This window comes from Porites lutea, chromosome 2, assembly GCF_958299795.1.
Source record: "Porites lutea chromosome 2, jaPorLute2.1, whole genome shotgun sequence".
Classification (NCBI taxonomy): Eukaryota; Metazoa; Cnidaria; class Anthozoa; order Scleractinia; family Poritidae; genus Porites; species Porites lutea.
This window is the reverse complement of record NC_133202.1, coordinates 44,930,477-44,952,765: the sequence shown is the minus strand read 5'-3', so window position 1 is coordinate 44,952,765 and position 22,289 is coordinate 44,930,477. Positions and strand designations below refer to the sequence as shown.

The 22,289-nt window shown below is 38.8% G+C and overlaps 3 protein-coding genes across 3 annotated transcripts in view; all 3 read right to left on the bottom strand.

Moving 5' to 3' along the window:
• The window catches only part of LOC140926281 (adhesion G-protein coupled receptor D1-like), a 55,146-nt gene extending 41,932 nt beyond the window's left edge, over positions 1–13,214 (bottom strand). Inside the window, exons 1-6 of the mRNA XM_073376042.1 lie at positions 13,087–13,214; positions 10,565–10,849; positions 9,784–9,887; positions 9,423–9,494; positions 8,751–9,017; positions 8,366–8,524 (exon numbers count right to left, since the gene is read on the bottom strand). Of these exons, the coding sequence (XP_073232143.1) occupies positions 8,366–8,524; positions 8,751–9,017; positions 9,423–9,494; positions 9,784–9,887; positions 10,565–10,849; positions 13,087–13,135 (936 nt within the window). The 5' untranslated portion in view covers positions 13,136–13,214. The remainder of the gene's footprint in view (positions 1–8,365; positions 8,525–8,750; positions 9,018–9,422; positions 9,495–9,783; positions 9,888–10,564; positions 10,850–13,086) is intronic.
• LOC140928764 (adhesion G protein-coupled receptor L3-like) lies at positions 462–6,632 on the bottom strand. Its single transcript, XM_073378547.1, has 8 exons — positions 6,440–6,632; positions 6,023–6,187; positions 5,248–5,457; positions 4,167–4,326; positions 2,996–3,132; positions 2,416–2,673; positions 1,523–1,658; positions 462–875 (listed from the first exon to the last, which is right to left on the bottom strand). The coding sequence occupies exons 1-8, from the start codon at positions 6,479–6,481 to the stop codon at positions 739–741; spliced, it is 1,245 nt and encodes a 414-aa protein (XP_073234648.1). The 5' UTR covers positions 6,482–6,632; the 3' UTR covers positions 462–738.
• Positions 13,215–17,967: 4,753 nt separating the features above from the next.
• Positions 17,968–21,804, bottom strand: LOC140928760 (universal stress protein in QAH/OAS sulfhydrylase 3'region-like). Its single transcript, XM_073378544.1, has 4 exons — positions 21,633–21,804; positions 20,731–20,817; positions 20,029–20,129; positions 17,968–19,111 (listed from the first exon to the last, which is right to left on the bottom strand). The coding sequence occupies exons 1-4, from the start codon at positions 21,712–21,714 to the stop codon at positions 18,908–18,910; spliced, it is 474 nt and encodes a 157-aa protein (XP_073234645.1). The 5' UTR covers positions 21,715–21,804; the 3' UTR covers positions 17,968–18,907.
• Between the last annotated feature and the right edge of the window lie 485 nt (positions 21,805–22,289).

Here is a 22,289-nt window from a genome sequence, read left to right as displayed (position 1 = left end):
ATTTTGGCTACGTTTTGTTACTCCACCACAGCCGTTCAATTAATATTTAGCGTTTTTTGTAATTTAGTAGATAAAGCCCACTTTGCATAGCCCTCGTGTTTTCTGTGGGCTTTCTTGCCATTTTGTCGTACAACTTTGTTATTTTTTTTATTATTGTAACATAGCAAGGTGGCGAAATGAAAAATCGTTTCCAGGTTTCCAGGGTCCTCTCCTACTCGTTCCCCGGAGAGAGTAGGACTAGGAGAGAACCCTGGGAACAAGGTAGAGGAGAGACCCTGGAAGCTAGATTGGTTTTGGACATGCTACTGGTGTTCGAAAATGTATAAAAGGGCGAACAGATTTTGGCCTACTTCCTTTCATTCTTTAAGAAAAGCATAGATTCTGCATTATTCTGTTCAAGAAATTTGTATTTCATAAAAAATTAAGTGTAATCACATAAATTATGGGGCGTACAGCACTTGTTAAAATTTTGCATTTTCATTTCATTTCATTTCATTTTATAATTTTTCAGCTAAAATAGCGCTCTTCACAATATCCTGATCAAAAGTGCTTCACCATCTTAAGCTAAATTCTAAGAGACAAAAAAAAATGGAAATATATATTTACACCGACACTTTACAGTTGTTGCTTGATGAAAGTCTCTTCCATTGTTTTATGTCAGCCAAGGAAGACCTCTGTATTAATTAACTATGAAACAATACAGTAGAGTGTCTTAAATTTCGGTTCATGTAGCTTTTATCAGAGATATGATTTCGTCATCCACGTTTGTAGTTTTGGGTCTTGTCTTTCCAGCGTCAGTTGGTTTTCATCCGTGCTGAAAAATCGCTTGTTTTCAATTCCCTGAATCCTTGCTGGGACAGCTGTCAGGAATATGACTGAATAAAGACAAACAATAATGTTACTTCTCACAGTATTAAGCAAAGTGTTTCTTGGTAAAGAAAATTTGCCAAAAAATTTGCGTTCCAAGAACTTTTTTGGGTTGACTGAAAAGGTTTCCTAAGACCTTACATATTTTAGGACAGCAAATATTTTTTTACACTAATTTGAGCCTTAGGCATGGCTTACTTGGGATTTGAAAATTTGGCCTTAGTCGCCCCAACCCGTCAAAGGTCGCTTGTCCTAGGCTCTCAGGTAGTAGTCGGTCATTGGCACCCAAAAATAAGGGCGTGGTCGACTGACCGTATTCCGGAAAAAGTAATTTAGGCATATATTGCAACTTAGAATACAGAAATTTGGTTGAAATAAAATATTAAGATGTATGTAGCATTCCATTGTGATCCCAGAATAAGGCTAAAAGATATTTGTTATAACATTTCTGCGTATTGCTATTCAGGAATACGATCAGTCGTGCTCATCCCAAGAAGCGCCTGATCCTCTCTCCCCAGTCTGCACGTGTTTTTCCCGGGTTATTAAAGAAGACCTAAGGTTTTGTTGGACCAGAGGTATAATGCTTGATTCAGCTCGTGAAATGAAGTAATTACCAAGGACTAAAACTGAAGACGACTTTCGGTGATTTATTTACCTGCTGGAGCTTGCAGATTATTATTTTTGTGGACGTTATCCTCAATACTGATTGGTTCTGCTACAGCTTTGTTTCTGACGCATCCAGCGGACGTATGTTTCTTTTTACACAAAGCCCCAACTACACGAGCTCTGACCTGCAAGAAAATGGTTAAATTGCAAAGTAAATTATTAGTAGGCCACTTTCGGTACAGTAAAAACCCGCGTATAAGAACCTAAATGTTAAAAGCCTGTTATGCTAAGATTGTCCATTTAGATCCCTTTAACATCAAGAACCTGTTTAAGCCTACAATTTTGAAACAGTTTCTTATTTTGAGAAACTCAGTCAAACACTGAATACACAAATTTAAGAGAACAAGCTCCAAAAAATAGAAATAAAAATGACTCACCTTGTGTTTTTGTTCTGTTTTTTACTGTCTCCCGCTTCTAGAACCATTTGGAAGCCGTTTTATCGACGTAGTAGTGCAACTCAAATATTAAACGTCGATAAAATGGCTTTTAAATGGCTCTAGAAGCAAAGAGACACTAAAAATCAAAACAAAAACACAAGGTGAGTCATTTTAAATGGAATTAGGACGTATTTTTATTTTCATACATTTTCTTATAAATTCAAAGTCCAACGAACCCACACAGAATTTGGGCCGCCTGTGGTCTAGGTGGCCCAGGTTATAGTAGTCGCACTGTAGACTGCAAAATAGCAGGGTTTTTTGCACAGGTCAAGGTCTAGTCCGAGGGGTAATGAGAAACGGCATATGCCGAGACTCAGGAAACACTAGGCCTCACGGCTGAAACTCGGGCGCCTCGCGCGCTCCCCTCCTTGAAGATTTCAACAGAAAAAACGACGAAACTGGAGTCTAAATTGACAGTAGTGACTAGGATAACCAAAAAACCTACCTCAGAGTCCAGAACGCAAAAGTTGAAAAAGATGACAAATCCTTGCAAAGAGTTAAAAATTGTGAACAAATAATGAAAGACAATAGTAGACGAGATAAACGTTAAAAGGCCAAAAGACCACGTTATTCCCAGGACTGGCAGAAGAATTAGGGACCTCCTCAGCCACGCCTTCACGTGTTGAGCACGTGTCATGGATTCTCTGAACTTTGACACTCTATTTATTCGACAAAGCAAAGTGATGAACAAAATAGAGTTGACCTGAAACAAATACAGAATAATAATGGTATAAATTGATGCTTTTTTTAAAAAGAAATTTAAGGTACCTTAACATGTTTAGGGCAAAACGGTTGCTCCTTGAAGGTTTTTCATCGGATTGTGAAGGCTCCTGAGTATTGGCCTGGTCCCAGGGATCAACAACAACCTCCATCGATGATCTCATTCAGAGGCGAGTGTCAATGCTCATAAGCAGTTTTCGCCTTATAAGAGTCGACCAACTGAATTTTTACACTTAGTAAACTTCGCAAAATAAAAGAAATAGAGCCAAAAAAGGGAAATAGGATCTTTAAGAAAGAATACTTACCAAAATAATCATAGCAGCCGGAGCGACAAAGGCACAATAAAGAATGTTATGTTCTAATGTCAGCCAGCAGTTTTCAGCTACATATTTGTCGATACCAGTTACTATAAGGGACATTCCCACTACTGTGCAAGGGAAACCTGAAACGAAGGACATTTTAAAATATCTGAGCGATTTCTAGCTCTGATTGGTTGAGAGCTATGATGGTAATTAAAAAAGTACAGACTAAGGAAATTACGTGATGGTGAAGCTATTTGTTTTTCTTGCGCGCGAGCTTTCACGAAAAAAAAAACCTCAATGGCACATAATGGCAGTTGGCGTAAAAAACTGTAAATGTTAAGAAACAAATCAACAACGATTTCCTATGGTCTATACACCTATCGACCAAAGGAATGACGTCAAAATGTTCAAACTCTTTGCAGTGACACCACTCGCCTGCGGGTGGTGGTTCCAAAGTGAGTTTTGAACATGTTGACGTTATTACTATGGTCGATGAGAGTATACAGTACACCATGGAAAATTGTTGTCGAATTGTTAAGTATATCTCGTAACTTACTGACATACACTGGAGAAAACAATTTCTCCATTAAATAGAGAAAACCTTTGCTTTACAATCAAGATTTAAATAACGTTAAACTTCACTGTTTTTTCTTTCCTTTTGTTCACTTACTTTCTCACCGAAAATTAACTAAGGTCTCTCAAGAGAGAATAATGGAAACAATTCCAGTCTATCTTGGTTCTCTCGTACCCCACGACCAACGTTTTATCAGGTTTAGCAAACACTGTTTCTAATAATTTCAGTTTGAAAGAGAACGCAACATGTATTTCTTATAGTTATGCACCCGGCCACGTTATTTAGACGTCTCTGCATTCCATAAAATTTGAAAGCAAAGGACAGAGGGACGTTGGATGAGCTGGTGAGAAATGCTTTTCTGCTGTTTACCGCCTTTCTATGATACAGAGAATTAGCAATATAGCCGAAGAACATATACAATATGACAGCCTGTATTTTCTCCACAGAAGCTCAAAGAGGCTTTTTTGAGTGAGGTGGCAGGCTCCATCTTTCAGTTTTCGCGTCTTCATTTATTTCGCACAGCGGAAATCCAATAACGTTCCGTCGAGCCTCTGTGGAAATGGGTGTGATGACGCAAATTGACGTTAACTTTTTTCTTACCCCATCCAAAAGTGTAAAACCACTTCATCTTTGAATGAATGTTGTCTCTCAGTTCCGTTTTTATGATGAGTAAATAAAGCAGGACCCCATGGTTGAACATCCATGTAAACACACACAGGAGAAAATAATGAAGTAACGCCGCCATGGCTGTACACCAAGCCTGTCAAGTAACAAATATAAAGTGACTGTTAACCCGTTAAATCCCAGAGTGACCGCCTATTTGTTCCTCCTCGTGCGTCTTTCGTTCTTGCCTGGCTTAAAGGAAACAGAGTTCTCCAATAGCAATATCAATGCATCATCAGCTATGAGAATCGATAAATCTATCACCAAAGGAAAAATGTTTAGATATTTTATCAAATTCTCTCAATGATTCTGGAGAACATTAAATTGTATTTGTATATTGGAGCTTAAAGGCCAGGGTTAAAGGATCTTAGGTTCAATCTGATTCTTATAACAACAGCAGCCGCTATTGTAATTAGATGATCAGTCGCTAGGGAAACAAAATGAGGTGATGCCACCGAGAAAGAAGATATCCAAGGCTTACTACTATGAGCAAGAAACGATGATTTTTTCCGTTTTTTTTTTGTTTCGTCTTTATTGGTGCCAAGTAATAATTCTTGGGGCACAAAAAAAAAAAAGAAGAGAAAGAGATGTAGTCGGTGTCTGAAAAAAGTCTTCCAAATAGCCAATTGGGGTGTTGAGTCTTTCTCGGTGTTGTAGATTGTTGGTAACGCTTTGTGATGTGGTGTGAGTGTTGTGTAGTGCTTGTTTAATGTTTTGTATTACGTCATCTGGAGATCGCATCATCTGCAACAGTAGAGACCAACCCGAAACTGAAGAAGGAGCAATAAATATATTACAATGAGTTCAACATAACATTTTTAAAAAACCTCTTTGTCTCTTTGATTGGTAAAGGATTTTGAAGAAGGATGGTGAAGGATTTTGGTTCATATGGTAAAGACTAAATGCAGAAATTTCGGGAAAGTTTGGAATAGCCTTTAATTTTTTTAAGCAAATATGTGAGTAAGAGGATGGTACCAGTCTTATCCTGGTAAACAATACTTGAGATATAAATATTTACCTCCTCCAGGTGGTAGTTCTCATTGATAATGATTAAAATACAAGTCGCAGCAATAGGAAGGCACAAATGTAATATCATTTTCACTCTCGGGCTCTTTAAATACTTCCAAAACCATGCCATTAACATGAAGGTCAGCAGTAGAAACAGCAAAGAGCATGCGCAGCCTATGATGGCGATAGACTTCAAGTACAGTTCGTGATGAACTTTGACCTAGAAAAGAGAATAACAAAGTTAGAAGATAAATGAACAATAATTATGAACAGCAAATCTATTTATTAGTACTGCCACAGCACATTGAGAACCGCTGTTGGTACTGTCTGATAGTACATCATGTAACCAGTACTAATTTTGGTGTAGTCGAGCAGACCTTTGCTTATTCCGCGGTTTTAAAGCAAGAACAAACTAACGCCATCAGAATTTAGAAAAAAAGCTTGTATTATGTTAGCCAGTAAAAGTGACATTTGGGTAGTCCACTTTGCCAAGAACCTTCGATCAGCTCAAGGCGTTCAACTGGCTGAGCTACATGGTCACAGCCTGTAACCGTTGATATGGGCTTCATTGTGACACAAACTCGTCCTTAGAAAGAACCAGCGGGGTATAATCGTGAATGAAATGCAGTAGACAACGTTAATGACAAAAAGATAAATGAAGATATTAACTGAATTTCTAAAAAAGATAAGTTCGGTTGCAGCAAAAAAGCTGCAATATAAATATTTTTATTTACTCATCATGATATTCTCGGAGTTACAGGAGAATACAAAATAATTATTTTTACCGGTTTGTTGTTCATTAACACTGCGAAGACTGTCAGGTGATCACACTCGCATGTGGTTACTCGCGCACTTGATTCGTGTTCCACACGCACGCATCCACGAGTTAACCACGTTCTCTGCGGAAGTCCTATTTGCCAGAATACACAGCTTCCAATAACATCTTCACTCTGTAATCAAAAAGACAGTTTACTTCCTGATCAGTTACATCATTCATTTTCCATCTTTATGGACACCGGATAGAAGCTGAGAAGAGTTGAAGAAAGGAAACTGCTAGTTGGACTTGTGCTAGGGTGTTAAAAGTGATGGAAAAAGTGATAAACAATGAATAAATTAAAGCCACCGCTTGGACTCAAGGACTTGCGGATAAAGGACATAAAAATGACATCTTTTCTCAGTTTTTTTGCTGTCTGATAACTTGCCTTGTTCTTGTGATGAAAAACAAACTTGATTGGTTTTTTCATCGGACTGACAGGACGCGGAAGAATTGTGGCAGAAACAATGTTTGAGCCACTCTTGAATTTTGTCTTTCCATTCTTTTCTTCGTTCTTTGCATCTTCCTTTTTAAGTGTTAAGATATTGTTGAGAGTCTTGTAGACAATGGTGGAAGCTTTAGTTGCTGAATTTGAGGCGAACACTTCACCAGGAACAAATATCTCTGCGCCGTGCTGGGAGAAGTTAACGCTGAGCTGAAAAAAATAAAATGAAATATCAATGCAGAATTGGGGCTTTCCTCTCAAGAGATAATGCAAAGAAGAACTAATTTTAAAAGTTATGTGAACGAAACCACGACAATACAGTTGGTTTTTGACAACGGGTGAAACATGAAAATGGGAGCTTTGTGATTATCATTCAGGAGTTTTGACTGATTAGGAGTCAATACGTCTCTCTTGTAGAGTTTTGGTTTAGAACCATGTGAGTAGGATGGCGGCCATGTTGGAAGTTAAGACAATTAGTTATATAAATTTTTTTGCGCAGAATTTGCATTAAAAAAAGGGCTTAACAAATTGGCCTCCATACCAATAACAACTCAAGACTGGTCTGTTCATGCGCGGTCAGAGGAGAACAAAGTTTTAATTATATTAAAAAAATTGAAAATTCTAATCCACGTAGAGAGATTGGAGAACATTATAAATATACATACATACATATTTATTGGCTCGTCCCCACAGGACTTTTAAGAGTCAGTGTTACAGTTGTAATAATATTAAACACAGAAAGCTAAAACACGAAAAATAATTAACTAACTGATAGCTGAAGGAGGCGTCCAGAAGAAGTCGTCTAAGTTGACGCTTAAAACTTTTAACGGATTTGCTTAGCTTGAGCTCTGGTTGCAACTTATCCCAAAGGGATGTCGCTCTATATTCGAAAGACCTTTGGCCACTAGCAGTGAGGAAGAGTGATATTCTCAACATTTCTGAGTTCCTGGTTGTCCTTGTCAAAACGGCCTATTTTTTACGAACTTTGATGTTAAGTACGCTGGAGCACACCCAGTCATGCACTTAACTATTAAAACAGCAAGTCGAAATTATAGCTGTTGCTTGACTGGGAGCCAGCGCAAGTGATGTGGTCAAATTTTCCAGCCCCGCTCACAATTCTACAGGCGAAATTATGTACACCTTGGAGTTTGTCCAGATTAGATTGGGTGGTGTTGCTCCAAACAGAGGAGAAATAATGTTTCCAACCAAGAGAATATAATGTTTCCAATCAAGAGAGAATGTTCTCTCTTGCTCAAATATATCATGATACAAATTTGTAACTTGTAATTTGTTTACCCACGAAGCACTTTTTATTAACTCATTTAAACGTGTCCGTACGTTCCAGGTCGAATTGGAAGTGGGAAGTGTTCAGTGGTTTTTAAGGAGAGGGGAAAACCGGAGTACCCGATGAAAAACTTCTCAGCGCAAGGGAGAGAACCAACAACAAACTCAACCCACATATGGGGTCGACGCCGGGATTTGAACCCGGGTCACATTAATTAGTGGGAGACGAGTACTCTCACCCCTGCTCCATCCTTGCTCCTCAAATGCGAAAAGTAATTCTAGTCCATGACTCATAGTCCAGTTTTGAGATCGCTTTGACCGCTGAATAAAAGAGGTGAATAAGACGCAAATTTTACAGGCTTAGCCTCCATCTAAAGTAAATATATTTACAAATTCCAACGAGACGAAGACCTGTTTATTACTCTGTCTATTGTGATGAATTTCAAATTTCAAACATTTCAATGACTTGTCGGAATTTGTGAAAGTTTTACTTCATGTCGAGGCTAACCCTGTATGAATGTGTCGTTAATATTTGTATTCAGCGGTAATCTTTAACTCCAAACTAGGCTATTTTATTCATTTTACCTTTTTTGCAGTTTTTAAGAGATCCACCCTAAAAACAATATTCCGAGTATAGATTGTCACGTTAGATGAGTTGTCCAAACCCGCGTCTAGCTGGCTACCAACTTGTGAACCAAAGTCGTCCATTGCCTTTAAAAGGTTATCCGTTACATTACTGCCACTCTAAGAATTTGTAAACAAAACGTAGTAAGAGCAATTTCTTGAAAATAGTAGCCTGCACAGTCAGAGCCGGCTAACTTGTCTTTTTGCGAGGAAGGGCTACTTAATATCACTCTATGTCAGGCTCATTTTTCAGCCCCCCTTCCTAATACATTGTTCCTTAAGTCTGCGACGCAGGCTAGAAAATAGCTGCTCCAGTGTTTTAAATAATTAAAACAACGTCACATACCTCTTCCAGAAATAACCAAGTGGGGGTATTTTCTTCCTCCAGAAGATTACTTGCTACTTGTACAATATTTTGCTGGTCTGTTGTCGTATTAACTGCACTGTTGTTCACCAATGAATTATAGTTTACAAGTTGAACTAACATCTTCACTGATGCTGACAATTCTTTTGCAGTGAGTGTGATTTCATTTCCTGATTTTGTTGCGTTTGCGAGACTATTTATAAAACTGCTTACATTTACCGAGGAGTTCCCATTCGATAGTTCGTCAATCTAGATCGGGAAAAAAATAGAAAGGTGATTCGCTTGATATACAAAGGACTCTCAATATCTTCGTGCTGATGATAGTGGATACTACTTTTACGCGCGGCCTACGGACCATTTTGTCAACGAAGGCGAACCACACTAGTGCTACATATATACATTGTGCATGGCACAATAGACGAGTGATCCCTTGCTCCTTTTCTTTTGGCAAAAGAAGAGGTAGAAACACTTTGAGGTAAATTTGTCGCCTGACGAAAAAAATTTTGCTTTGTTGATATCTTTATTTTCTTGATAAGGTAACTCTTCTGTTTGTCAGACCTGTATTAACCTGTATTAACTCAGGGGGCGGTTGGCCGTTCCCCAACAGTGACCGCATCAAACAGATTTCAACAGCATGACGTGTCCTATACAAACCTCTTTTTGTAACGATGCAATCTTGTTGTACGATGTTGTTGGTGGTGGAGGACTGCTACTCATAACGTTGACCTAGAAAAGAGAATAACAAAGTTAGAAGAGAAATAAACAATAATTATGAACAGCAAATCTATTTAGCACTGCCACATTACATTTAGAACCGCTGTTGGTACTGTCTGATAGTACATCATGTAAGTTGTACTAATTTTGGTGTAGTCGAGCAGACCTTTGCTTATTCCGCAGTTTTAAAGCATAAACAAACTAAAACCACAGTGACTGGAATTTGGAAAAAAAGCTCGTACAGTGTATTATGTTAGCCAGTAATCATTTTACATTTGGGTAGGCCACTTTGCAAACAAACCTCTTTTTGTAACGATGCAATCTTGTTGTACGATGTTGTTGGAGGACTGCTACTGATATTTATAACCGTATGTGTAACGCTGCTTGGATTGAATGGGTCCATTCCTGTGAGAGAGATGAAAAAAAACACTTTAAGGAATATAACCGGAGTGCGGTTTCCTTTTGATTTAACTTATATTGTAGGAGAAGTTTGCATTAAAATCTCTTTTCAGCCCCTCTTAAATTCATTATAAGACCTTTTTACTTTACTCAGTGTGGTAGTTGTAACCATCAGCCAAAGTACTTTTCTGATTGCTGTAAAATACTTCATCAAGAGATAATCCTTACTTAATCATTAAAAAAGTCAACTCCGTCTCTGGGAAAAAATCTCTTGAAAATAGATCTGGCTTCAGGGGCGGATCCAGGATTTTTTTTAGGAGGGGGGTGCACTCGTCTCTTGCTCTACTTCAACAACAATAAACCACGTAGTTTTTTTTTTGCAGAATACCAGTTGTATTAGAAACCGCAGGTCATCTCGGGGGGGGGGGGGGGTGCGCACCCCCTGCACCCTCCCCCTAGATCTGCCCCTGGGCTTATAGAGAGGCAAAGAAGATGGCTGAAAGATGGCAGGGAGTATCTTTAGGTGTTCCCTTTAAGGAAATGTCCGCCTTGTCGAGAGTTACTGGAGAGACAAAGAAGATGACTAAAGGAGTCTAGAGACCAACGATAGGTGTGCGCGTTAGAGAGGTGCGAGGCTTATAGGATATGAGGGCTTAAAAGGAAATTGAGATTCAGTAGCTTACCTATAACATTTATTGTCGTGCTGCTGTTGCTCAAGATATCTAACGTTTTCAGTTCACAACGGTACGTGCCTGCATCACTTTCACGCACTTGTTCGATTGTCAGGGTGCCATTTTCCGAATTAAGCCGCGGATCTGATGCTGGGATCGCGACACTATCTTTGAACCATATTAATCTCTCTATAGGGGAAATCCTGCTCAGTTCTCTATGAGTGCACCTTAAGAAAAGTCTGTCTCCATTGTGGACCGAAGAGGTTCTTGAGTAAGACTCTGTTATCTGTCCAAAGGCTTTAAAAAGTAACATAATGGAATGATTTCTACTTGTAAATCAATCAATCAATCAATCAATCAATCAATCAATCAATCAATCAGTCAATCAATCAATCAGTCAATCAATCAATCAATCAATCAATCAATCAATCAACCAATCAATCAATCGATCACTCGATCCATCCATCCATCTCTGATCCAGTATACCATCCGTATATTAAGACAGTGTATCTGAAGTATTATCTCATAACAATAGCCAACTGTTAACAACTATAGGCAGGGTTGGACGGCTTCAGGAATCCGGCTCTAGCCTGCGAACAAGCTCAACATTTCAGGGTACGGTAGTCGCATCGCTCGCCACTGAATTGGAGAGCTTGTTGGTCGCAGTCTAATCCGGATCCAGTTTTATTTTTTAGCTCTCCAGGATATTTCAAAAAGGAAGATTTAATAGTTACTCCATTTCGCGGTAATTTATGATACCGACTTGAGAAAATATTTAATTAATTATAAGAGGTCGAAACTTATCACAAAATATGCTGGTACGAAAATATACAGCCTTATATCAAAAGCAAGATCAGTGCAACCGAAGCTACAGCTGCACAAAGAGTTAAATTTTAATTCTTCCGCTTTCAAAGGCGCAGTCTCGCGGCCTCAAAGATAGCTCGGGTAATGAAGCTCAAGTACTGTTATAAGTAGATATAAGTTACAAAATTAAAGAAAAAAAATAATTAAACGTTGAACCAGACAAAATATACGGTAACATTCACAAAAAGATTAAGCCCTTTCGTTTATATGTCTCTCTAAATACAAGCCTCCTATAAGTTAATTTAGAAACGCAAAAAGGCCTCTTCACAAGTGCCCGCGCATATACACCCCCGGGGGCCTTGTATCTGGGAATTACCCTCAATTATGAAATAAAGACAAGACAAGGCAGGAGGTAAATCTTCACATGTTACTGAGATATCTATGAACTTTGAGTAAACATATTCAATTACATCATTACTTAACTATTAATAAACTAAGCTACCTCATAAACTATAAAGTAATTAATAGTAGTTGTCAGTGAGTTGTGCATGGGGTGTTTCTTAATGACTTGGGCGCTGTTATGGCGGCTAATGAAGTATTGACTTGCCTTTATCAACGGTATGTAAATGTTTCATTTTCAATTTATTTTACGGCTGTTGTAATTGCAATGCCTGAGAATTATCCTTATGACTTGCAGTTTCAAAAAAAGCTTGCACATATTTTTCTCCAATTATAAGCCCAACAGATTTTGGAAACGCAATTTTTCCTCTATAACTGCTCTCAAAAAGGCCTCAAGATATGAGCCCTGGCGCTTTCCTTTTCTGAATTTCACGTCTTGCGTCAGATAAGACCGAAATAACGAAGGTGTTTTAATATCTGAAGTCGGTTTGCTCTCTCTTTCACTGCCGGAGTCAATATTTCTAATGCTTTCCCCCGCATCATCTGGTGTGATACAAAAGAGATTTTGAATTAACTGTGAAAGTTTGCGCATGTTTCAATATACACTTAAACAGCTCCACGGCCATGAGATGAGGGAAATTTATTAATACTTTCTCTTTTTGACCCTTTTTGCTTCCTAGAGAACAATAAATGGTTAATGGGAGAAATTTGAATGACCATGAGTTTATAACGTTCAAAGGTTGGTGTCATCCATTTCCTTTCACCTTAAAAGATTGTTCGGAAAGCCTAGTCCTTGGTGTTACAGTACTGCATGCCTTTTTAATAACTCCAAGTGCTTTCATCTGCTCAGTCATATATTCCAATATATCGATAACTATCTGAACTTACGCTCGTAATTAATTGGAACTGTAATTTTTCTTATAGCAGCAAGGCTGCTCAAGATCACTTTCTATCTTTCATGAAAGCAAATTCTCAGTTCAATAACTGTACACTCGGGACGGCTGTTTCAGAAAGCTGGTTCAGTTAGGACTGAAGTCATGAAACGAAAACAGTATTAAAGTCCTTCCCATGTCTCGCCTATGGTTAACAATATGTCGGCGATAATCATCCATTCGTTTATGAATTTTACAGTTTGTGATTACACAATACTGCGATCGAAGGTCGCCTATTTAACAGTTAAGTGAAAGTTTACGGGAAGATTGGTAAAATTGTAAAAATATTGATAAAGCTAGGAGCAAGGACCCCAATTTCAATACAAATGCTTCGCGTTGCTTCGGAACAAAGTAATAACTGCATACGCCTTTGTTATAATACATACAAAACTGATTTACCTGTTTCAGTTAGAGTAATCCACAAAGTCAAAACTACCAAAGTAAACATTTTTGTTGAGGTAAAAAAGAAGCTGACCGACTGATTGTTCGTCTTTGTTTACTGATACATTGTTTGAAAAGGGCTATTTATCATATATTTAGCGTTTCAGACAGCAATACTCGGCTGCGGCAATCACTTCCTGAGCAGGTCAGGCGAATATCATGCTAACTTATTTAGCTTTATTTATTGCCAATTAAGTTGCGTAGGAAGCAACAAATAAACAAAAGGAATTTATTATCATTCTGAAAATAGAAAGAACAACATATATAAAGCAGAAAATACGAAGGCATTTCTTTGTGCAAAACTATAAAAACCTTTTCATGACGTAAAAAGGGCCTGGCCATGTCCGTCTATTTGTAAGTTTATTATAAATATACGATCCTTGATTTCCGTCCTATGTCTGACATTTTTTTTAAAAATATCTTTCCACTTTGTGTTAGAAATTAAGTTGTATAAATACATTCAACGCTTATTTTACTGTCAAAGGAATCTAACTTCTGCATTCGCATGGGCCTAGGGGTTTAGCAAGGGGTTTACAAGGGCGCTCCTGCACTTATTTGAAAGATTGTTTTTGATTACGAAACAATGGAAGTGCAGATTAAAGGGGACCAGTGAAATAAGAGGTTTAGAACGGTGCAGGTCTACTGGTTTAGAATCGCTGGGGTGCCATGCTGTCTTCTATCATAAGTGGTGTTGTTAACCCTTTAAATCCTAAGATCAAAATTTGAATTCTCATTTGTTGCCCCTATTTTTTTCCTACAGAAGTAGTGGGGAGAAGTTGATAAAATATCAAGCAAATTCACCTTAATTGTGTGATCATGTCCGTGATTCTCATGACCATTCTATTTTACAAAGCATTGATATTACTGAAGGAGAAAATTGATGCTGACCACTCGTAGGGCTAAAAGGGTTAAGAGGCTCAAGAGGGTTTTTACATGTAAGTGATTCAAGTTTTGATATTGACTGGGTCTACCTTGCCAAAAAATTCCTTTAAGTGACCCAATAACACGTGCAAAGACAAATCTGAGATCTTGCCATCAAATTCATCGGCCGGAACTCAGTATTTGCGGATAAGCACTTTACTGGGAAGATTGATCTTAACTAGTCATGCTAGTAGTTTAGAAAACCCCCACATTACCCATTTCAGTTACCGTAAAATTCCGAAAATAAGCCCCGGGGCTTACATTTTTTAAAGGTCCTTTTTGAGGCGCTTATTTTTGGAGGGGCTTACATTCGGAGGGGCTTACCTATGTAGGAAATTTGCGTTTCAAAATCGATTTGGCTAGCCTTATAAGCGGAAGGAATTTACCGTTTTTGCTTTGTTTTACTTTGTATTTGAGGGCAATTTCCAAGTACTAGCACAAGTACAAGTACAATATTTGGAGGGGCGATTTAACGGAGGCGTTTTTTTGCGTTACGAGTTTGGGGGGCTTATATTTGGAGGGGCTTATACATGGAGGGGCTTATTTTCGGAATATAAGGTATTTTGAACTTTAACTCGATAGCTTAACATCGTCACTTAAAACACCCGAAGATTTCCATAACAGGCCGGACTGATTTGTTCTGTTGATATTTTAGAAGAAACGCATTTCACTTCAGTAAAAAGCCTATTCTTGCTTTATCAGAGGTCAAGATTTTTAAAACGTTTCACCTTGTTTCAGCAAGGACTGTCAAATCTCTATGATATTTAGCCAGGTTAGAATAAAACGATTGCTTTTTAACTGGGCTGCCTGTGGCAAGGTCCAGTTCACGTTCCATTTTCTTCTCGGGGGGTAATTCCGGGAAGTCGTAGTGGGGGTGTGCCGTCCGGTTCTCCTAATCTTGACACTCTTTCAGAGCTATATCTATAAGGTTAATGGAAGAGAGTACCCCCGGGGATTCTGGTTAAAAGCTAGCGTACTGGGCTTTTTCATCGTCTTCTTCAAAAGATCCCGCGATGAGTACGCTCAGGGGGGAGAGGGATTGGGGAGGGGTGCGTGAAAATAATGCTAATCGTGGCCTATTTGCTTGTTTTTATTCTTTATACCATGTGGCACGAAATTCTGGTTTTACGTAGGATACGCACATCGTAGTATTGTTTGAAAATATGTATTACTATTACACACAGTGGATGATCCAGACCTTCAGATAAGGGGAGGGGCGGGGGGGGGATCATCCGGATCCGTAGTATTGTTTGAAAATATGTATTACTATTACACACAGTGGAGGATCCAGACCTTCAGATAAGGGGTGGGGCGGGGGGGGGGGGGTCATCCGGATCCGTAGTATTGTTTAAAAATAAGGGCGGGGGGGGCCTCCCCTGGATCCGCCACTGGCACGTACTCAATAACAACGAAAATACAAGCAATGCTGGGTACTGGGTACTTTCTGAAAATCGCAAAAAAAATATTCCAGGCAAGAAAAACCAACCTGTTCTTATTGCAAAAATTAGTTCCTGTAAAACACAAAAAATCGCCAACCCTCAAAAGTTATAAACTCGATCCCGCAAAAATTTCGTGCCACACGGTAATCGTGGAATTTAAGTTACTATACAGCCCGACTTAAAAATGGTACGCATTTTTCTTGCCTACGAAAGTCTTCCAAAAGGGTAGAATGTTCAAATGAGTTTATGTTCCACTCTTCCCGAGATTCTATCTAACGCAATGGTCGGCGACCAAGGTTTTATAGTAGCCTGAGTGTGTACAGCCGCCACCTCCCCAAAGAAAAAATCGCCTCTTGGCAGTCCAGTTAAAACCGCCTTTCGGCGATTCCTGTTTATTCTTTAAAAATCTCAGTTAAAAAAACCCTCATGTAAACCCCGTTGCTGGGGCAACATACAATTGGCGAGGCAAAAAATCACTTCCTTCATAAAATGAAAACTGATAACTACTGGGAAAGAAAGATTTATCTTCTCGATCCTTGTAATCATTTACACAGTTAATGATGTAATTTGAATGCACAGTTTACACAATCTGCTTGTAAACTAGGAAAACCAGCGCCAGACAAGTAAGTTAATTGTTCTCCTGGTTAAGGGATTAGGCTGATGGCGAATCGATTCTTTAATCATTCTGCTGCTGCTGCGGCGGGAACTGAGGGCGACTGGGTTGTCGGAAGTTAAGAAAAGCGACATGCTGATCACCTAAGTGGCTTGCTTTTTACACATGAAAGAAAGAGAAAACAATATATAATATGAGTAGAAACAAAACAAAGCAAATAACTAACACCTAAAAAAATCAGGAATTTTAAAAGCACTGCGCTGCTCAGTCAAGTGCAGGAGAGGACATGATAGTCAAAACTTAACCCGAGGGCAAAAGGGGCTTTGTAATGATAAATGTCATATTTTTGGGTCAAAACACGTATCTGAAATCAGCAACCAAGTACCGTTATGTCTTGTTATGTATCCTCACCGGTCATTACTTCGCATGTTAGGTCCAATGATTTAATTTGTTTCTTAAGTTGCAATCTATTTTCATCCTTTTCCATAGCAGTCTGAGTTTTCTTTTAGTCCAATGTTTTTGACCGATTCAGCAGCTATACCAGAAAAAACGTGACACAACTCCTTTAAATCTATATTGGCTGCCGGAAAAGCAAATAATTGGGAATTTAACGCCCCAGGGTCTTTACTACGCAATGTAAACTTTACCCATAAAGGAGTCACGAAATTCGGTTAAAATGAAATAAATGTAACTTGTTGCAAAAAAAAAAAACCATTCAATACAGACAAATAAAGCTCCTATCCACTTAAAAAGGTAAACGTTTACCCAATAGAAACAGCAGAAAAATGTCCACACTCGAGTGCAAAAACAAATTAATGTCCCGGTGTTTCTTTTGCCTATTAAAGGTTAACATTTCAGAAATGGTTGAAGGAGACAATTATGGAACCTGTTTGAAATAATATGGCCATTAACCACAGGCAAATTTATCTCTTGGTGTTCCTGATAAACTTTTGATACCGACTCATAGAGACAACAGCGTAGGCACTTCTAATAATTTTGGCTGCCAGAATCCAAATCATTTCATGACAGGGACCTTTACGGGTACGGGTTGAACATGTTGGCAACCATGATTTCCTTATAGTTATGACCTAATCGCTCTACCACATAGACTAGCCGTTTGCCCAGGGTAAATGGAGCCTACCAGTATTCACGGTTCTGTTCTTTTTCGACTCTTTTTGCTTTTGGCGTCGATTCCAGAGATCGCGGAGAGAGCTAGGGGTTCCCAAGACGCCTTTGGCACCCTGCTCACCCCTAAGCAGACGACCGTCGACACGCCCTTGACCGCCCATGCCGTGGGATCGGTGTATTCAGAAAATAAATTTGTTGCGGACAGACTAGTCTAGTAGGGGTTCCCAAGACGCCTTTGGCACCCTGCTCACCCCTAAGCAGACGACCGTCGACACGCCCTTGACCGCCCATGCCGTGGGATCGGTGTATTCAGAAAATAAATTTGTTGCGGACAGACTAGTCTGTTGGAAGAAAGCCGACATTTTGCGATGCCACCCCTGGTTTCTCCGTGAAAAGTCGGCTGTTTTCTCAGGCTACAAACAGACCTGAAACAAAAAGAAATCTTACATCGAGTTATAATTAACAGTCATACTAGCGGCTCCAAGATAGTCGGGTCCGCTGAATTGAGAAAGCGCAAACACGAAAATATAACGGGAGGAAACTGGGGAGAGCAGGGGCGGCGCCTCGCCCCCCAAACCTTTCGCGTGCTTTTTTCTTTCGCGTCTTCCCTACTATCTGAGAGCCTAGAATAGGCTACAGTCATACTTGCCAGTAGACTTGGATAAAATGCAGGGTAAAAGACAAAGAGAAAGCTAGAAAGGGTAAGCAAACATTGCCCCCAGAGGAAAGATAACAGAATTTTAAATAACTGACTGGCTTTATTGTTCTCACTTTGGAAATTAAATAATGAACAACTTAATGAAGACAATCTTTGAATGTCGGTAACTACTAATTAACACCTTTTCTGACAAGTGACATTTAAAACAAAAACAATCTTTGGATTTTATACTCTCTCTTCATATTTAAACCTCTGTCTTTAAATATAAGCCCTGCTAAAAGTTCTAAATTCTGTCAGTTTAGACAACTATGTGGTGAAACGAACTGAAACCTCATTATACAAGCCAGAACAATTAGATTGTTGGGTAATTTAAACCATGTTGGGTGACGTCCCTATAAAAAAAGGGAAGCTTGTTGGAACCTTTGCAAAACACCCCTCACCCCCACACTCTACAAGGGGGTGCTTACCATTTAGCTAAAAAATTTCATTATTTCGGAGGAATGCTATTGTTTATAACGTGATTTTTTGGAAATTCCAACCAAACGTTAAGGACTACATTTTGCGTTAACAGGCTTTCATTAAGGTTGGTTAAACTGAAGGGAATATTACTTGCCATTTTCCATTTGTTTGGTTCCAGAATCACGCTACACAAATTTGAGCCTTTTTCAGATTCAACTTGTAATTGAAGGAACAATTCTACAATAAACTAGTAATCAAATAGCCTGTTATGCTTACACTCAACTGGATTTATCTGTCAAATGGTAAGCACCCTAGATCTCACTCATGGGTGTGGCTCTTATTCAATTTCACCTTTTAGAGGTACACGAACTGACAACAAATTTAAGGGCACCACCAACCTTTTGATTACAATAATCTATCTAAGTTTACAAGTAAGAAAGAAGTCAGTAGTTCCCTTAAGCTCTTGTGGTACCAATCCTCAACTTTCAGCCTCTTAAAGGTACAAAAAGCACCCCTTCATTTTAAAGGGACCCCCATGAGGTCTTTTTAGACAAGTTTTGATTAGTTATGATCTTTAGGGCAAAAAATAACTGGGATTTTTGTATGATGGATGACATAAGTGCTTACACTTCCTAGAACAGTGCGTCTTATTGCTCCCATGCCACGGCTGCCTAACACTATAAATTTGACTTTGTCTTTCAAGGCTACTTCACAGATCTTCTCTCCTGGTTTGCCTTGCTCCAACTTGAAAGTCACATGAGCAAGCTGTCAGGCAGAAAGAAACCACAATAAAATATTTATTTATTTGTAGTATTCAGGACACAAAGGGGAGGTCATTGTGCCAGGAATTCCTTGCAGAGACCCTTGAAACTGGGACTAAGAATTGTTGTGTGATCGAAGCCATGCACGTTTTGCGAAGAAAGCTTAGGAAAGATTAAATTTCGAGCTTTTGCGGGACATGTTGGTCCACGAATTCTATCGCTTGAAAGTGTTGATTACTTTAGAAAAAGTGAACACTACTGAGTGGTCAAAAGAAAATGAGAATCTTAGCAAAACTGCGATGGTTGGGTGTTGTAAACTTTCATTGTATGCAAATGGTCGTCTGACGAGCATGCGGTTTATTTTCAGCGATGATTGAAATGACGTGCCACGTAAATCACTCTTTTGATCTCTAGCAATGATGTTATTTCTCTGGAATCGAGGCTCTTGAATTTTCGTGTATTTATACACGTGTATAGCCTGTGACTCCAGACATATTTCCGGTCATGACTAACATGCGTTAAATCAATTCAGAAACAAATAAAAAGTACCAACTTCAATAAAGTAGGAAGTAAAAAACCTTTAGCGGGTAAATCCTGTTTTGTGTTTTTTCTCGATCTAATCTCCAAGCAAGTGTGACTGAATACCGCTGTAAGAGCATTCTTGTTAAATTTTAAATGCCTCAAAAGTGGTGCTAATATTCAAGGGCAGCATTTATTTGAGGACAATATTTATTTGAAAGTTGGACCAAATGCAAAATATTATTTTTGTATTACAGTATCGTACACTATTATTATTTTCTATAAACTAAAAAAATTGAAGCCTTACGATTTCAATTATATTAGGGCTCAGTGGCACTAATTCGAGGGTGGCATCACTTATTGAAGTGGTAGATATTATTCACTACACCTACACAACCCTACCTCTAGCTCTTTACACCTATCGATAAATTTCTTTTCCACAGCTCTGACATGCTCCTCTACTTTTTTCACTTCCTGTTTCCATTCCTCAATACCCAAGGCATCTGTCAGAAAATTTTGAAACTTTAGTCCTTGGAATATGAGTTCCAGTATTCTTAATTTAAATTATACGATCAAACTGTCTGTATTGATGAAAAAATGGTTGTAATTTATTACCTCTGAAAAGGAGAGTAAGAAAAAGTGAACAATTAAAGTAAATATAGACAGGTACAGTCTTGTATGCTGCAGTTGAGCTCATCATGAATGCTTTGCTTTACTACTAAAAAAAATTCACTCTCAGGTAGCTTTATGAAGACTGTCTTTCACTTAACACATGTTGACAGGGGGCGTCATTACGCTAGGTGGAAGCAACTTTAAGTAAGCTTGACTGATCATAAATGCGGTATCAGTATTTTGTCAATTTTGGACTTGGTATATCGGTATTTGCCAATTTTTCTTGTGGTATTCCACTATGTCCAGTATTGGGTACCACCCAATGTCTCCATCCTAGGGGATTTGACCAATCCCCCCCCCCCCCCGAAAAAAAAAAAATTACTACAAAAACCGCTTCAGCCTGTTGCTCAAAAATATCAGGAATTAATTTATTTCAAACACAGTCGTCAATCACTTTAGTATATATTTATGAGGGACAATGTGGGCACTTACCAGCTAAAAATGGAACATGTGGTTGTTCTGCTACATGCAATAGAATAATTTCATCCATTCCTTTCATGTAGATATTCGCCAGGAACCCTGTCAGGATTTGGAAAAGTGAATTAGATCTATTAGCTGTGCATCATCACAGATGGCACATTATAAAAACAAAAATGGTACTTTATAAATTAAATAATTAATGAATGATGTCTGAGAGGCCCTCCTCCTTCCCTGGAGTTGGGAATCCTTGGATTTTTTTCATCTTGTCTGAATTTTAGATTTTATCCATCTCCAGGTGAAATCATGCTTACCAACCCCCACCCCCTGCCCCTTCCTTCTCCTCTCCTCCCCTTCCCTTACCTATCTTTCTCCATCTATATTTTTCTGTTTTTGGAGATCTGCAAACTCCTTTTTTCTTTTGAATGAGTACCTCTATTGTCGGGGGTGGGAGGGGGGGGGGGGTAGTAGCTAAGAGGTATGATGGTTTTGTGGGTTAATGGGATATCTTGTTGCTAATGTTCATGGTTGTAAAAAACATTCCAAGCATTCCAAGTCGTATTATAATATTACTGAAAAACAGACAAAAAACGACGAATAAAAGAAATATAAATAAAACTAAGCATTAAATTTAAACTTATAATGAATATTTAATGAGTGTAATGAAAGCAGATCAAAGTTGTCCTGAAATGGGCAGCGTAACCATGTTAAAATTTAGGATGCGGGGGAAAACCATTTTTAAAATCCGAAGACATTAGCACTGACATGTTTCCTTTTTGAGATTAAAAACCGTTTTTCGAGTTCGACTAAAGCGTGTGATTAACTTACAGCTGAATTCGTGAAAGGTGGCACGTTAATAATTCAGTATGAACAGGCACATGCACGTTAGATTTTTTGCCGTACTCCTGTGTACTCACATTCGAACGCTTCCAGACTGTATTCACTGTTGTCTACTGCTACCAAGACAGTTCTCGACGGATTTTGGGAAACTTCAGCCATATTTAAAGAAAACTTATGTTATGAATCTACAATAACAGTAGCACCCAGAACACGTTGTCTACCACGACAAAGGACAATGTGAGCGTGAGAAAAGACTGGGAACAAGTCACGCAATGGACAATGTGAGGCGGAGAAAATACTGGAACCAAGTCACGCGACCACCCTCGCGGGGAATACGTAATCCTCTGTCAAACCACCCTCTCAAATAAGCCCCCCTTTTCAGAAGAAGAAAGTTAATTAGCCCCTACACATGACATGACCTAAAACTTCTCGTACTTGAGCGTTTCCACTTTGTATTCTAGTTCTTTATGGAGAACTGATACCATCGTCGTTTCTAAATTAAATAAGCCCTCCCTCTCAAATAAGCCCCCTCCCCCTTCAAATGGGCTTGGGGGGCTTAGCAGAGGATTTATAGTACGTGCAAACTGAGTAACAACTCCCAACATCAAGGTTGGTGAAAACGGCCGCATTAACTCCCAACATTGCCGGCCTAACAATGTTGGGAGTTGTTGCGTCCGTTTCCATGTAGCTAAAGGCTTAAGTTTGGCCGGTTACAAACTTTGCACAACAACAGT